This window comes from Hippoglossus stenolepis, chromosome 8 (genome assembly GCF_022539355.2).
Source record: "Hippoglossus stenolepis isolate QCI-W04-F060 chromosome 8, HSTE1.2, whole genome shotgun sequence".
In the NCBI taxonomy this organism is placed as follows: domain Eukaryota; kingdom Metazoa; phylum Chordata; class Actinopteri; order Pleuronectiformes; family Pleuronectidae; genus Hippoglossus; species Hippoglossus stenolepis.
The window spans coordinates 10,022,380-10,038,096 of NC_061490.1; the positions used below are offsets into that span (position 1 = coordinate 10,022,380).

The window sequence follows — 15,717 nt, forward strand, 5'->3', positions numbered from 1 at the left end:
AAGATGGTTCCTCAAGTGACCAAAAAATATATTAAAGCTAAGCAGGTTTCAATCACATAATAACTAATATTAAAAATGTTTCAAATGAACATCATTTTTCTCCAAGCCAGGAGTTTTGGTGCCGCCTGGATTTTACCTGAATTTTAACAGCCACAATAAGACAATTCCGAAAATCTGCCTACTATCACCACAAGAACATATCTTTAAGGACTCATGTCTCAGGAGGATTTGTAAAACAAATAATCGATTATAATTTATAAATTTCTTACTCTGCACTGTTATTAGGGCCCGAGCACCGAACAGTAGGAGACAGTGGGAGGCCCTATTGAAATTGTAAGGATTATTTTTTGTTTTTTTTTTCAGGCAAATTAATTGGCTTTTTGAGGGCTTTAACATGCTCAACTTCTTACCAAAGTTTGCAGAAAATTGGTGAAAATTTACATATTCTGGAGTAATTTTAAATGTGCGTGGGAAAATGGCTCAACAGCGCTCCCTGGAACGCAGCCCCTGAGTTCACATTGACCGATCTTCACAAAAATCGATACACAGGTGTATCATGACCAGACAAACCAAAAAGTCTCAAGGGGCATTATTATTATATTTATATTCATAATATGTATATATATACTGTATATATAAGTAATACTGTTCAATTGAAATTCAGATCATTCAAATCACTTCAAACAGTCCTTTGATCCTTAGATGTCACATTTAGAACTCACAATATCAAAGCCAATAAAGTCACAAACAAAGGAGCAACATTTCTCATTCCATCATAATTCCACTGGGGCTGGGACAACAGGACAAATCTGATTGGACAACTTCCACAGGAGACCTCTGATTGGCTGTTGTCTTTTTGCCTTTAATGCTGTTAAAGTTGAAGAAAGTTTCTTATTGCACTCTGACCTTGTGTGAGGTAAGTCATGTCTCCCTCTCTTGAACTCTGTATTTATCCAGCATGCTAACCTCTACAATTCAGGCTCATAATTCAAGTTTGAAATGATGCTACTGTAAAATATGAAGCTGCTGCTGTTACCTGCTGCTGTTAAATGTTGATAATGTGCTGGTTTCTGTGCTGGTTGTTTATTAAATGTATTTATTCAAATGGGATAAAACCCCTTGAGCTGCACCAACTGGTTTTCAAGAGGGTGGTTTCTTTTATAACAAATGTGGGAACATTGTTGACGGCTCGTCTTGTGTTTGTTGCTGCTTATCTTTGCTGCTCTCTCTCTGTGCCAATTATTTTATATTGAATGTCTGTCAATAGATCAATTTCACCTAAATCTTAAACACTATTTCATGTTGTCACCTGCAGACAACCGTTTTTTGGCACCAAGATCCAGACGAGAGCAGAATATTCTTGAATATTCTTGCGAGAACAAATCCTCGACAACTACTATTCGACAAGAAGTCAACAACCAACCGAACAGACGAGAGGAAACTGTGAATCAACTCTTTGAACTCGAGTTTCTTCCGTGCTTAATCACGAAAAGAGTTCTTGTCTCCGTTGTGAAATATGCAACAACAAGACACTGTGACGAGCCTCAAAGCCGAACTCATCCGAGCCATGGATGAGATAAAGGCTCTCAAAGATGGAACCTCGTCTCTGAAGGAGCAGGTGGAGCAGCTGCAGGAGCAGCTGAGAGAAAAAGATGGTCTCGTGAAAAAAGAGACCAGGAAACGACGTAATCGCTTCAGAGCCTACATGGACTGCCTGTTCGAGCTCACTGAGTGTCAGGCCAAGTGTGGGAGACTGGAGGCAAGTCTGCACCAGGAGCCACCTCAGCCCGAGAAGAGCTGGAGCAGAGAGGTGGAGAAGGAGAACCAGGTTCTGAAGGAGGAGGTCGACCTGCTGAAGGTTGGACAGAGTAGGCTGGAGGATGAGCTCATGACCAAAAACCAGCTCATCATGAGTGAAACCAAAAAAAGGAGAGCTCATACCAACGCTTACATTGACTGCCTGGCCTTACTCACCGCCAAAGAACAGGAGCTGAAGAAGAGTCTGACAGAGGTGGGTGAGATTAAGGCTCTCAAAGATGGAACCTCGTCTCTGAAGGAGCAGGTGGAGCAGCTGCAGGAGAAGCTGACAGAAAAGGATGGCCTCGTGAAAAAAGAGACCAGGAAACGATGTATTCGCTTCAGAGCCTACATGGACTGCCTGGTCGAGCTCACTGAGTGTCAGGCCAAGTGTGGGAGACTGGAGGCAAGTCTGCACCAGGAGCCACCTCAGCCCGAGACGAGCTGGAGCAGAGAGGTGGAGGTGGAGACGAGCTGGAGCAGAGAGGTGGAGGTGGAGAGGGAGAACCAGGCTCTAAAGGACCAGGTCAACCTGCTGAAGGTCGGACAGAGGAGGCTTGAAGATGAGCTGCTAAACAAGAACCAGCTCATCGTGAGTGCTACTAAGGGAAAAAGAGCTCAAACCAACACTTACATTGACTGCCTGGCCGTGCTCACGGCTAAAGAAATGGAGCTGAAGAAGAGTCGGGCAGAGACGCTCGAGGTGAAGCTGCAGCAGACTCGATCTGAGAGACTGAGCTGCAGAGAGGTGGAGGCAGAGACGAGCTGGAGTAGAGAGAAGGAGGTGGACAAGGAGAACCAAGCTCTGAAGGAGCAGGTCAACCTGCTGAAGGTCGGACAGAGGAGGCTGGAGGTGAAGCTGCAGCAGACTCAATCTTTAAAAAGCTCAGTGAGAGAGAGAACGAGCTGAAGTTTGTTGAGAGGATGTGGAGGAGAGAGGAGCAGCAGCTGGGGACAGTGAAGGTCTAGAACAAAGACAAACTCCTGAACCAGCAGACAATCATTGTACAAAGAAGAGAGGGATGTGTAGATAAAAGTTTGTCCAAAATATTATAATGATGTAAATATTGTAAATATGTTTAATTTTGTAAATAAATATAACAAGTAAGGTAACATCTACCTGTGTATGTCTTTCTGAATATAGATACAGGATTCGCGGCTCTGATCAATTAACACAGTGTTGGAGTTAAACACATCAGTGTGAATGGTTTAGTGTGCTACTGTTCACAACAACACAACACAGCAACACAAGACAAACAATGTTTCTTACATTTTTTACAATTGGTTTTATTTATATATTAATTATGACAATAATACAATAATAATAACAATAAATGACCTCGTCATCAGTTAGTTTGCATATTTATTTTAACTGTTTGCTGATGATAAATGTAAGAACACGACATTAGGCAACTATCTGTTTTGAAAATCTTGAAGATTTCACAGCATCTTTTATAACAATTATAATAATACTAACTTTATTTGTATCGCACTTATCTATACAAGGTTACATAGTGCTTCTCACAAAAGTCCATGGCAAAAATGAAGAATCGATTCTAACAATGTAAATTTTATGTTTTTCGCTTTTTACTAATGATACAAAGATTTGGTGCAACCCTTTTGAAACAAATGGATAAGTGGAGCTACAATCACTACGATGGAATGACAAGAGGTAATAGAATCAAACTGCTCATCTTTCTGGATGGACTTCAATCTGACAAACAACTGGAAACAGCTGCAGGTGTCAGGAGAGAAATCTGTGGCAGTGGTTTCAGGAAAATCTGTGCGTGTGTCATGGTTTCACACACCACTAGGCAATTACATATTTTTATTGTCCCGCTACCTGTAAGAAAGTATACTATTTAAAAATATTTTCATTTTTGTGTATATGGTGTGACTATAGGAAAAGTCATCAAATGTCAGGCAAAAAAATGACATTTAGGGTATTTTTACTGCTGTCAAATGTCACAAAGGGTCATATTTGACCCAAACACTATGTGAGGGGTTAACTGGCAAATTGTGGTACCAAGGACTAAAAAGGATTATTTTACACACACAGAAAAAGGCAACTTCAAGTGTTTTAAAGAGTTTTAAACATAGAATTTAAATAGTATTAAATAACATTATTCATAAAATATTATTATTATTTTAAATGTAAATCAAATGTAGTCATGAAAATATCTTCATGAGTTAGAGTAAAACAAAAAGTATTTACTAAAATAAATGATTGTGAAAACTTCCTTCATCAGTTGGTGTTTTCATCACCATAGCAACCAGATGCTAAGATTTGACTTTGAAGCTGATTTTGATTGACAGAGTAATTCCATCATAATTCCACTGGGGCTGGGACAACAGGACCAATCTGATTGGACACCTTCCACAGGAGACATCTGATTGGCTGTTGTCTTTTTGACTCTGCCTTTAATGCTGTTAAAGTTGACAGTTGCTAACCTCTCCAATTCAGGCTCATAATTCAAGTTTGAAATGATGCTACTGTAAAATATGAAGCTGCTGCTGTTACCTGCTGCTGTTAAATGTTGATAATGTGCTGGTTTCTGTGCTGGTTGTTTATTTAATGTATTTATTCAAATGGGATAAAACCCCTTGAGTTGCACCAACTGGTTTTCAAGAGGGTGGTTGCTTTCATAACAAATGTGGGAACATTGTTGACGGCTCGTCCTGTGTTTTCTGCTGCTTATATTGATTCCTGTGGTATTCTTGTCATTTAATGTTGCTATTTAATCTTTACCCTTGTGTTTCTTATACTTTTTGTTTGCTAATTCATTTTTCAAACCAACACTTTTCAATTTAATGATTTTTTTGCATTATTTTAATCCTTTTACATTTTTCCCATGATGCCTTGAACATATAATGTAAAGCACTTTGAATTACGTTGCTGTGCTTAAAAAACAACTTGTCTTGCCTTATTGTTAATCACTAAGTAAATCAATCCGATTGGCACTAACATAACGTCACATGAGTTCACTTTCCGTGTGCTGCAGTAGGCGATCCTTCAGGAAGGGTCCTCGATTTATCCCAGTCAATCCCAATCTAACCCTAACCCAGTTTTTAAAACTTTATTGTAAACAGTGACAACAAGTACAAACCTTTGAGGCATGTTGCAACATTTCAAAGAGTATGCTGATGTTGACACAATATTAAGGACAACATAAGAACAAGATTAGAGCAAGAACAAAATAGATAAAGTAAATAAATACACCAGTGAATAATAAAAGTTCATGGGTTGCATTTAAGAAATTTAGCAAATATCTTCAGTTCATTCTTCCATCCGAGGCCACAGAATAAGTTAGTCCAAAGTTCTTCATCCACACAGGTGACCCTTTTCCTGGGTGTGCCTCGTTACCATGGAAACCATTACAACGGAACGAGATAAGTTTTTTTTCCCAGGAGGATTAAGACAAACTACAGGAGCAGATCCACCCAGTGAGATGCAGGTTTGACCCTAAAGATTCATTAAACCAAAAATTGTTATAACCTTTTAGAGGCTTGTTGAGGAAGTAGTGAGAGTGTAACATTTAGCCTGATTTTAGGTTAGTCCAGACATTAGCTAATTAATCATTATCTACCCCCACACAGTTCTTACTTGGTTAAATAATATGACTGTCTGTGTAATGAATCCTCATATTGTCATGTGGTTTTATTACCAGTTAAACTTTCACTTATCCCACTTGAACACAACCAAACCCAGAGTAGAGTGAGTGGCTCCATGTCAGCTGTCCCGTTATGGCCCTTTAGCAAACTGCGCCTCGTTACCTTGGAGACCACAAACAAGTTAGGCTAGCCACTGACAACACGTTATTTGAGGGGGATCAGGACCAGGACCCTCTCACCACTTTAACTAATCCGCAGTTTGAGCGAACAGCGGAGAAAAAACATTTTCTACGCGGGTGACGACGGGAAATTACAGCCAAGAGTTTTTTTTTTTCAGTGACGGAATGTTGGAGCTATGTCCTTTAGCTCTCGACTCGCTAAAGTCAGCTACAGGATCAGAGCCACCCAGCCTTCTGTCCAGGTGGAGTCACTCAGTGAGATGCAGGTTTGACCAAAATAACCCTCACCTCTAATGATCAGCACCATTATAACCATGATGACCTCATACTTGTTTGAATGTAGTATCGTAAGAGTGTAGTTAGCTGCTGTTTTAGGCCAACAAAAATAAGCCTGTGATCCACTACTTTTCCTTTTTCTTCCTTCTACACACACATGCAGACTATCCCACTTGGCAAAGTTGCTGTGGCCCAGTGCTTTACAGTTTGTTGTATAAAGAATATTATTATAATAATTACTATTATTATTTAAGTCATACATATGTATTATATCCTGCCACTTGTTTGAATGTTGTTTGAATGGAACGACAATGCCCTCTGTTCTTGTCTAGTTCTTGTCGAGTTCTTGTCTGTCTGACTGGGGGGTCAGTGAAAAGTTTCCAGATTCATCCATTAGATTTATGATGTATGGGTTTGTGTTGATGTGGTGAAACTATTTTTGTAAATATTCAATCAAGACATTATTTTTGTGTTGTTCTCCCACATAACCTATTCAAAAATAAGGTGTGTCAAATATTTAATAATGAATAATAATATATTTCCTAAGAGCGTGGGACTGCTAGATTTACATAACTTAAATAGAAGGTGGGCTTTGTTTTAAATAGATCAAGGTGCAATTCAGTATTCTGTCAATCAGTGGAATGAAAGGTTCTTCATATTTAATTTTTTTCAATAAATGAATCGACCTCATATAAATTACCATTGGCATTTATCGGCACAGACTGATGTACTTTAAGTTGGATAATATGAACTGGGAGAGTGAAACCTTACCTCAGAATTCCCTTCACTCTTATATGAAAAATCTAACAAACAGAATTCACACTTCACAACCTCATCACTTTTGATAGCTGCTCTGAGAACCACACAGAATCACTGGCCTATCAGACATATTCAAAAAAAGCTGGAGGCACAACCTGTTGTACTTCTTGGTGGTACTGTATTATCAGCCATAGTCCACTAGATGGCAGTGTGCTCCTATTATACTGACTGTGATGTCAGCTGAAATGATGCTCTGCAAAGACAAACGATTGAACTTTATAATTCTAGTTATTCATATCAGTAAGAGCCTCTTTGTGTGAATAGCAAATTAATTTAGTTTATTTAAAACCAAGAACTCTTTTTTACTTGTAGGTGTCTAATTCACTCACTCGCTTCACAAAGGTCTGGATGCAGTCGTTTGGATCCTGGGGAAGGGTGTAATCTCTCCATGTATTTTGGATTTTGCAATATCTATTTACAGCTCATAATAATTTTTGGATTATTTCTTCATTACAACTCTAGAGTAAATCATGGCTCGAAGATAAATATTGTACTATATAGCTCACTATGAAATGCATGTCCAATTAGTATGCAAAAACCATCAAAAACTCTGCAGTAGCCAGACACCACAGCAATCTAACTCTGTGGATCTGCTCAGTTGATTGCACACAGTATGTGCACTAATAGAATTTCATTTCTTCAAATTGATTTAGTTGGACTCGTTTTCATGCAATGCTGATCAAAATAAAAGAGAAAATGAACATTCGCAGACAGAAATAAGATATGGTGGTGACTACCTGCTGCATGGAATGGACCCAGATTATCACAGCCAATCCAGCATAGTGTGGATTAATAGACAGATTGAGATGAAGTCAAATTCAATGATTAGAACCAGACAGGCAACACAATCAATAAACAGAGAGACAGAGTGCAGGTCAAAATACAAAATGCAGACTCCTCAGAGCTGTGCTGGTGTAGTTTGGAAACAGATGTGTTTAAGCGCCTCCATGTCTGTGTCAGTGTGAGCATCCTCGGGGAGAACTGTGGACCTTTCTCTGTCTATGTCTTTCTCTTTTAGATCTCACCAACCCCCTCATTTATAATTTACAGTCACTCTCCTGTTTCATGGCAGCTCGCAACCAGACAGTTGAACATAGAAAATCAGTCATGGGGTGGTGAAAAATTGATGACCGTGCTGCTTTTAAAATGCAAAGCTTCGGAATCATTTCTTCAATATCAAATCATCAGTCAGATCCACGCGGATAGAGAGCTGTGCTTTTCATCTGCTGGATGCAAGCTAATGGCATTCATTATTAATTGGTGGGAGGTCTGTGTTTGTGTGTGTGTGTGTGTGTTCGCTGGGTAAATGATTAGGCTGCAACTAATAATCATTTTCATTACAGTTCAATTATTTCCCTCCGATAATTCATTTACTTTATAGAATGTCAAAAAGAGAGCACATTGTCATATTGCTGGTTTTGTTCAAAACCAAATGGCATTCAACAAATGTTTTGTAATTCAGCGATTATAAAACTAGTTTCATCATCATGTTTGTTTGTTAGCAGGATTATGCAGAAAAACAAATGAACAGATTACCACGAAGCTTGGTGAAATTATATGGTATGGGTCAGAAAAGAACCCAGTAAATTATGGCGGAGATCTGGATCAGGAGGCGGATCCAGGTTTATTTCAACTTTCTTTAACGTCGAAAAAATAGGGCGTTTTTGAAAAGTTTTCATTGATTTCTCTGATAATAATTAACGGAGTTTGATGCAAAAAGTATCTGGAATGTTAAGGGGACAGATATTTGTATGTGCAAGTTGATTCAGATCCAAGTTAAAATCTGGATCTAGTTCATTTAAATGTGGTTTCATAAGGGGATTGTTTGGCCTTGGCAGAAGTATGCGCTTCTTGAGTGCCATTCTAGTTGCTGATTAATGAGTGGCTAGCAATCACCTCTACTTCCCACAATGCAATCAGGTCAAACACTAAGTCTGTGCAAATGCAACGTATAGTCCTTGACCCATGTCACAATTGCACTTCTAACTGTTTTTGCAACAAGGATAAATCTTACTTAACCTTACTTTCTTGCTTACACTTATTGTTAATATACATTTTTATTATGTTTAACTACACAGTGATAAACCAGAGAGCCAAACAAACAAGCAGTGCCGTTATGACAGGTTATATTATACTTATATGTTATGGGAGATGATAATGCCTGTCAATTGTGGGGCATTTTTTCCTGTATTTAGAAAAAGACAAAGTGAAGGAGCAGGGACAGAGAAGCAGGACATGGTTCGGCAGGATGCACTGTAAATATCAATATGGTATATGAGTCACCCCCAGCATTACATTCTTACTCTTCAGCTGTATTTTAAAGCTGTTGCTACTGTCTCTACATGAGCATTGTTTCAGTCAGTTAGCATACAATGGCAATACATGCTAATGTACAATCAAGGAGGTGTTTACAACGAGAACCCTGTTGTCATTAAAGAGGGTGACGAATGCTTGTTGAGGTTCATTTTCAAATTATTGTGTATATTTCTCAATAAGCTATGTGTGTAAATGTCGCCCACTGAATGTGTTTTAACAAGCTTTCCACCCCCACAGTCGCCCCCATTCTCTTCATCCAATTGTTGTAATAGACTTGTAAGGTGAGAGCAGGACCTTTATTATTACCTTGCAGGTCATCCAACACCACATTATCTAGTCAGCAGCCCCCTTTTAGCTGCAACACGCTCATAATTTCAGAGCAGTTACCTTTGTCACAGGGCAAATAAGAAGGCTGATTGCTCACACACAGGCTGGAGCAGAGCCACTTGTTCTCTGTCTTATTGTCTTTGTGTGGACGCTGTAATTCTCTAATGTCATGCAATGCAAAGCCAATTACGAAGGTGGAATGACTTGAAAAGAAGTGTCAGTGTGCAAGGCCATTGTCGACGATGCTTCCTTTTCAACCAGACTATCTAAACAAGGTAAGGTGACCCACGAGTTCTGGAGTTACACACAGCTTGGCTTGTTAACGCGCTACATGGGCCAAATGTAATTTATCTTTAATGTGTCAGGATTCAGGAAACAGCTGATGTGTTTGTATCTAAGCAGATGGTAGGAGAGCTCAAGAAGGAAAAAGCAGGGAAAAAAATCTTTAGAAAAATCTACTTTTTATTTATGTGTGAAAGCCTATTGCACCACAGGTTATGCAGAGCCCACACAAGCAGCAGTAATGACATATTTCATCTGACAACAGATATAGTCATTATCAAAATTAGAGCTGTTTCTGTATTAAGCTGTTGCTGCAGCTCTTTTTACACAACATATAGTTTAATAAGTCACGTTACTGCTGACTTAAATGTATTTATTAACAAACCTGTTACCATCTAAACAGGATTATTACACAAAAATAAATGAGCAAGTGCATTTAATAATGTAACATTGAGAGGTTCAATCATTTTTCAATCTGCTTTTCTGGCATTATGTCAGACAACACAGAAGGTTTTAACTTTCCGCCTGCAGCTATAGTCCAGATTGAAATTTAAAAATATTGGCCTGTTGCATGATTGTTTTGGCCTTGAGGTTACATAGTTCTTCTGTAACTTGGTTTTGTAGATAAGGTACATGTAAAAGGCGCTATGTGAAATATCCCTGCATTTTTGACTATTATTTGCAAAGTTCCCTCCATAACTATATCAAAATATCTGTATATAAAGATGGATAATAGAAATGAAGCAGAATATCTTGGGTATGACACATTTGGAGCCAGACTCTGCTTGGTAGCAATCTGGGCATGGAGCAGCTGTATTGAGGTCTCGCTGATGCAGCTGTCAATCTCTCGCTGTTTATAGCATCAAATGCCTAATTAAAACCAATCTTACCAAAATAATAATGACAACAGAAAATGGCGAAAAACATTTTGAGATTTGTTTGGCCTGTACTCTGACTTTTTAGTTTAGCCCATGTTCCATCAACTAACATGGAGGAGGTGGGGTTTATGGCGTATACTGCAGCCATCCAACAGGGGGTGATCAAGAGGATTAGGCCTCACTTTTGAGGAGCTGGCATGTTGTCCATCCTTATAAATAGGCCATGGCTTCAACACAGAATACACCTTTGAACACTTCCTTGCAATAGTTGGTGAAATCAGGATGTTTCGGGCTTGCTTCCTTTTTGTGTTAGTTTGTGAGTGTAGGAGCTGTCAGGCTTCCTCTAATCATCTGTGTCTTAATGTGTTTTTACCTGCGCATTCACAAATATGCACCAGCGCATGATCCACATGTGTTTTTCCATTTGTTTTCGAATAGTCGACCACAGCCCGGCAGTGAAAACTCATACGCTGCTGACAGGAAAGGCCATTAAAGTTAAAACAGGCATAGCCTCAGCTCAGATGGTCACCGCTGACAACTTGATAGGGCTAATCCCTCTAAGGGCGAGAGTATACGGCTCACCTCTGTACATGTAGATGAGAGAGTGATAGCAGGTGACAGAGAAGATATAGAAGGATTCGAGCGAGAGAGGAGTTGAACTGTCATGTCGCAGGTGTTTAGAAAGCAGCTCTGGAGACAAACAGTTTCCAAGGTCATTCAGGTAAGATTAATCCTGCAGCATGGTTGTTGTTGTTGTGTCATATCTCCCATTTCCTGGCGCCGACGGGATCTTTCCTCTACATTAGAGTGATTTGAATTTAAATGGACAAAATTAGCTCCAATACTTTATCCCCAACTACTATTCTGATTTTGACAGCGTGTGTTAGTTCTATTCCCCAGAGGAAGTAAATTAAAATGGACTCATCATGATCTGTTTATCTGATGTTTGACAGGGAACTGGAAACATTCTGAAAATCTTTTTTAAAAATATTATACAAATAACCAGACCATATTTGTGCCAAACGGTCCTGCTTCACATTTGTATTGTCACAGCTGTATTCTCTTTAACTCATCTCGACTTGGCTTATCTCAGGATGGGGCTTTGTTTGCTTTTGAAAGCTATTAATGTTGAAGCTGCTGTTACATGACTCTGTCACTGCTGGCTTTTGTCTGTGTTATTAGAATAACTAAATACGGATGTGTTAGTGTGTGTGTGTTAGTGTGTGTGTGTCATTGTTTAAGCCTGTTATTGTTGGATATGTTCATGTCTTATATTCAGTGGTGACTGAGACTGCTTGTGTGCTGCTCTGCATTGCGTGTGTACTGTTTGTCTCCGGGCTGACGACTGAGTTGGCTGTTCATGCAATTTGGAATAAAGGCAGGGAGAAGGTCTGAAATGGCTGGTCGCCCAGCAACTGTTGGCTTGGTGTCCTTTTTTTTATGGTTGACGTGTGAAGCGAATGTTGCGAGTCTATATAGTGTGTGTGTGCATATCTCCAGAGACAGGTTGGTGTGATTTACTGTCAGAGTTCTGAAGGGTTTATTTAAACGTATTTGAGATATATGGTTGTAATGTTTTGTAATGCAAGATCGGGAGAAATTTCTAGAAATCAGAAAGAAAAAAAAAAAGTAAGCTTTTCACAATTAGAGTCACATACAGTAGGTCATCCAGATGTGAGCTCTTGTTTATCTCTCTTGTGCTCTAACCACAAAAGGTGTCTCTGTTCTCATGTTTGGCTCGCTTAAGAAATGCTTTGAAATGTAGAAGAGCACATGAAAAGTACAGGTCAACATGTTCATGTGGGAGGTGACTGAAACTGTGTGCAGTGAGAACAGGACTTTAATTCTGTTGTGCTTAGAAACTGGCATCTGCTCCCTTGAAACGCGCCTGTTGGTAAATATCATCATGGCAGGTTTCTTTCTGACAGATGAATGTCCTGCTGCATGTGCCTGCTTACGGAGTCGAAACCTACGGCTTGTGAGGTTGTTGTTGTTGAGGCGGTTGTTGCTCCTCCTCACTCTCCCTTCCCTTCACATGACCACCCACCCATCCCCCAGGCTCTAACTAACACGAATCAATACCTTGAGTCTTAACCACCCAAACCTGCACTATATATAGAATTGTGCTTTCTCTCTTTGTCCAAGTCCATGCCTCATGCCTCTCCTTCCTTGCGGAGCTTTTATTTCACACCTCTTTCCCTTTTGCCTTATTTCCTGTTGTGTTGTCTTCCCTGCACACAGCTACCAATCCTATATGTCTATCCTTATTTCTCCATCCTGTTTGGGATTCAGTCAGTTTCATCATTTGTCCTCAGCCTTCTCTCCCTCTTTTCTCTACATCTGTTTCATGCTGTCATTTCTTCCTTCCTCCACCTCTTCCTCCATTATGCCATGTCTGTCTAATCATCCTTTCTATCTTTTGGATTTATTTTGTCTGCTTTATTTTCCTTTTAGCATTTTTGACATTTTTTTATCTGATCCATCCCACAAAACAAGTCACATCCATTCTCTCCAGTCTGATTCTCAGCCCAATCCAGTGTGCTTGGATGTACAGTGAACGTCCGGTGCAAACTTTATTGAGCAGATTCAGCTGACAAGAAAAATAAGATATTTAAGGATAAAGCCACATAACACTAAGAATCCTTCTTCTATGAAGCCAAACAACATGGATATATCAGTGTCATTATTGAAGTTAAATCCAGCAATTATTCTCTAAACAGTCTGGTATATTAAAGAGCTCGCTCTCAAGTGTCTATTTTCGGCATGGCCAGTCACAAGAGGATGTTTCCTGCTTTGTTGTAAAAGAGAGCCTTTTAAAAAGACGGTTTAACCACAGTGACGTCAATCTAAACAGTATTTCAAACCAGAAAGAAACTGTTCTTGTCATTCCCCTGGTTTGAATCCCAGTCAGAGAAAGAGGGAGGAGAATTCAAATTAAACATGCAGCTGGTACACAGTGAAACGCCAGGTTAATTTATTGGCTGACCTTGTTGATGTGTTACTAACAGAACCTGGCAACCCATTGTTGTTCATTTTACTGTCCCTCCAACCTGGACGCTGGCCAGGGCCTGTTGTAAACCGGCTGTGGTGTTGGTCACCTGTATTTGAGTCACTGCAGAGACATAGAGGCACTTGTGGATGAAACTGAGGATGTACATTTGGAATTCTTGAAGGAATATTGACGTTTTGACGTGGATGTTTTTTGACATTTTGGTGCTGTGCCTGGACAATGTACTGGTGATTTTTCATGATCCTTTTTGTGACATATTCTGTGAGTTGTTCATTGAAAACTGAACATAACTGTGATTCTTCGAATGGACTCTTACTTAAACAATGTCTGAGTACATGACCACAGGAGAGCCTCAAACATCTGTCATTACCAAAAGCCTCATCACAACATACCAAGTATGTGAAATATGGTTTGATGGCTTTTTTTGTTTCTTTTTTCTCTTTGGACTCATGGGAGCGTAATATCACACACACACACACACACGCACACACACACACACACACACACACACACACACACACACACACACACACACACACACACACACACACACACACACACACACACACACACACACACACAATAACTAAAATATTCAAAAGCGAATAGACACTTGTTATGACACTTGCTTTATTTCGTTAAAATGGACACCTCATCTTCATAATAATTATCACTGTCTGTACATTTTGTTTAGCAAAAGTTGAAGGAGGAGCGTGAAGCTAAGCGTGCCCAGCTGGATGGAAGGCATGACTACATCCTCAGTATTGTGGCTTCATGTCTGGGACTGGAGAAAGCTGATGTGGAAGATTCCATACTGGAGGGGAATCAGGTACATTTTAACCGTTTGAAAATTGCACCAGCCTATAAACTAAGAATATATAGCTTTGGTAGCATTTGAATAACTAATTTAGTAATTTTACAAAATGACTGTGGTTTGAGGGGTTAAGATTTGGACTGAGAGTAATTGTTTTAGTTTGAAGTTCGGTCATGTTTGCACTGAGTGCGAGGTTCTACAATAACTACACAGCATCTCTAAGTTTGGGATGGGGAGTGATCACACTGAGATTTTTCTTTTCATCTCAGATTGAGCGCATGCAGCAATTCTTTGTGGTTGATGGTCTTCCACACCTCATGTTCTACTATCAGGACGCCCCGCCAGTCGAAGCAGGTAATGTGCTTGTATCAAATATCATTGATATGACTAGAATCTATGTGATTGACTGCGACACATAAAGTTCAGTTTCTGTCCTGTATGCATTTACCCTTTATCAGTGATGGCAATCATTCATCATCTTTCGTCATTAAACCAATACCATTTTTGCTTTCAATAATGTTATTGGTTTAATGACGAAAGTCAATAGAGTTCAACAGCGTGGATCCGTAAGTAAAAATAAACTTTCATTTTCTGCTAAGAGATTTTAATGAGCCATAATAACTGTCAAAGTAACGATCTAAGGTAGTTTTACCACAAGCTACTAGATTGTGAAACGATTTTATATGCTCCTGTAGAAGCCACTGGTCTGTATGATATCACCTGCATTTATGCATTCTATACATAGTTCCATCACTCTTAAAATAATTATGTACACAGTTTTGTATCTCTGTATGCCCTTTCCAATTTTTTGCTCTGAATTAAATGTTTTATGGTAACGATTCATTTCGTACCTGGTCGGCTTGGTTCCGGGCTTAAAAACTCTTTTTCTAAGGATTTTCTGAAATGTATAAAATGAATCAGAAATTTACTTCTGGAACCAGAGTCGTTTTAAAAGTGGGCAGTCACTGCATTGTTACAATTTAATTCTAAAGCAATGCCATAGTATTACGTTTACAGTCAAAGTCAAAGGTGGATGTGAAGAAAAACAATTCTCTCTTTTTTTGTAGCAACAGCAGCAGCTCCTGCACCCCCCCAGCTTGTTGCCCAGCAGCCTGGTAGCAGCAAGAAATGTAAAGTGTTTGTGACGGACGGGAGGGATGTGGCGCTGACGGGGTTGTGTGTCTTCTTCACCAGAGACAACACTTCTAAGGCAATCACCTCTGAGAACATACACAGAGTGAGTCACGTTATACTGTTGCATGAAGTCACTCAGTTCTTACAGTACAGGTGAAGGTTGATCAGGGATTTGGAACGGAGCACAACTGTGGAATTATATTACTCATTTCACCATGATTGCACCTTTTTGCATTTTTGTACATTTTTGGAATAAGATCATCCATCCATGCA

The 15,717-nt window shown here is 39.5% G+C and overlaps 1 protein-coding gene across 3 annotated transcripts in view; it reads left to right on the forward strand.

The window, feature by feature from the left end:
• The first annotated feature begins 5,611 nt into the window (after window positions 1-5,611).
• dnah5 (dynein, axonemal, heavy chain 5) overlaps window positions 5,612-15,717 on the forward strand; it is an 83,603-nt gene continuing 73,497 nt past the window's right edge. The window contains exons 1-4 of one of the 3 annotated variants that reach the window (XM_047340716.1): window positions 5,612-5,854; window positions 14,191-14,325; window positions 14,580-14,664; window positions 15,378-15,547. In XM_047340716.1, coding sequence (XP_047196672.1) covers window positions 5,765-5,854; window positions 14,191-14,325; window positions 14,580-14,664; window positions 15,378-15,547 — 480 coding nt within the window. In that variant the 5' untranslated portion in view covers window positions 5,612-5,764. Of the gene's footprint in view, window positions 5,855-11,150; window positions 11,208-14,190; window positions 14,326-14,579; window positions 14,676-15,377; window positions 15,548-15,717 lie in introns of those variants that run through there. The other 2 variants (XM_047340717.1, XM_035162482.2) reach the window with 2 other exon arrangements.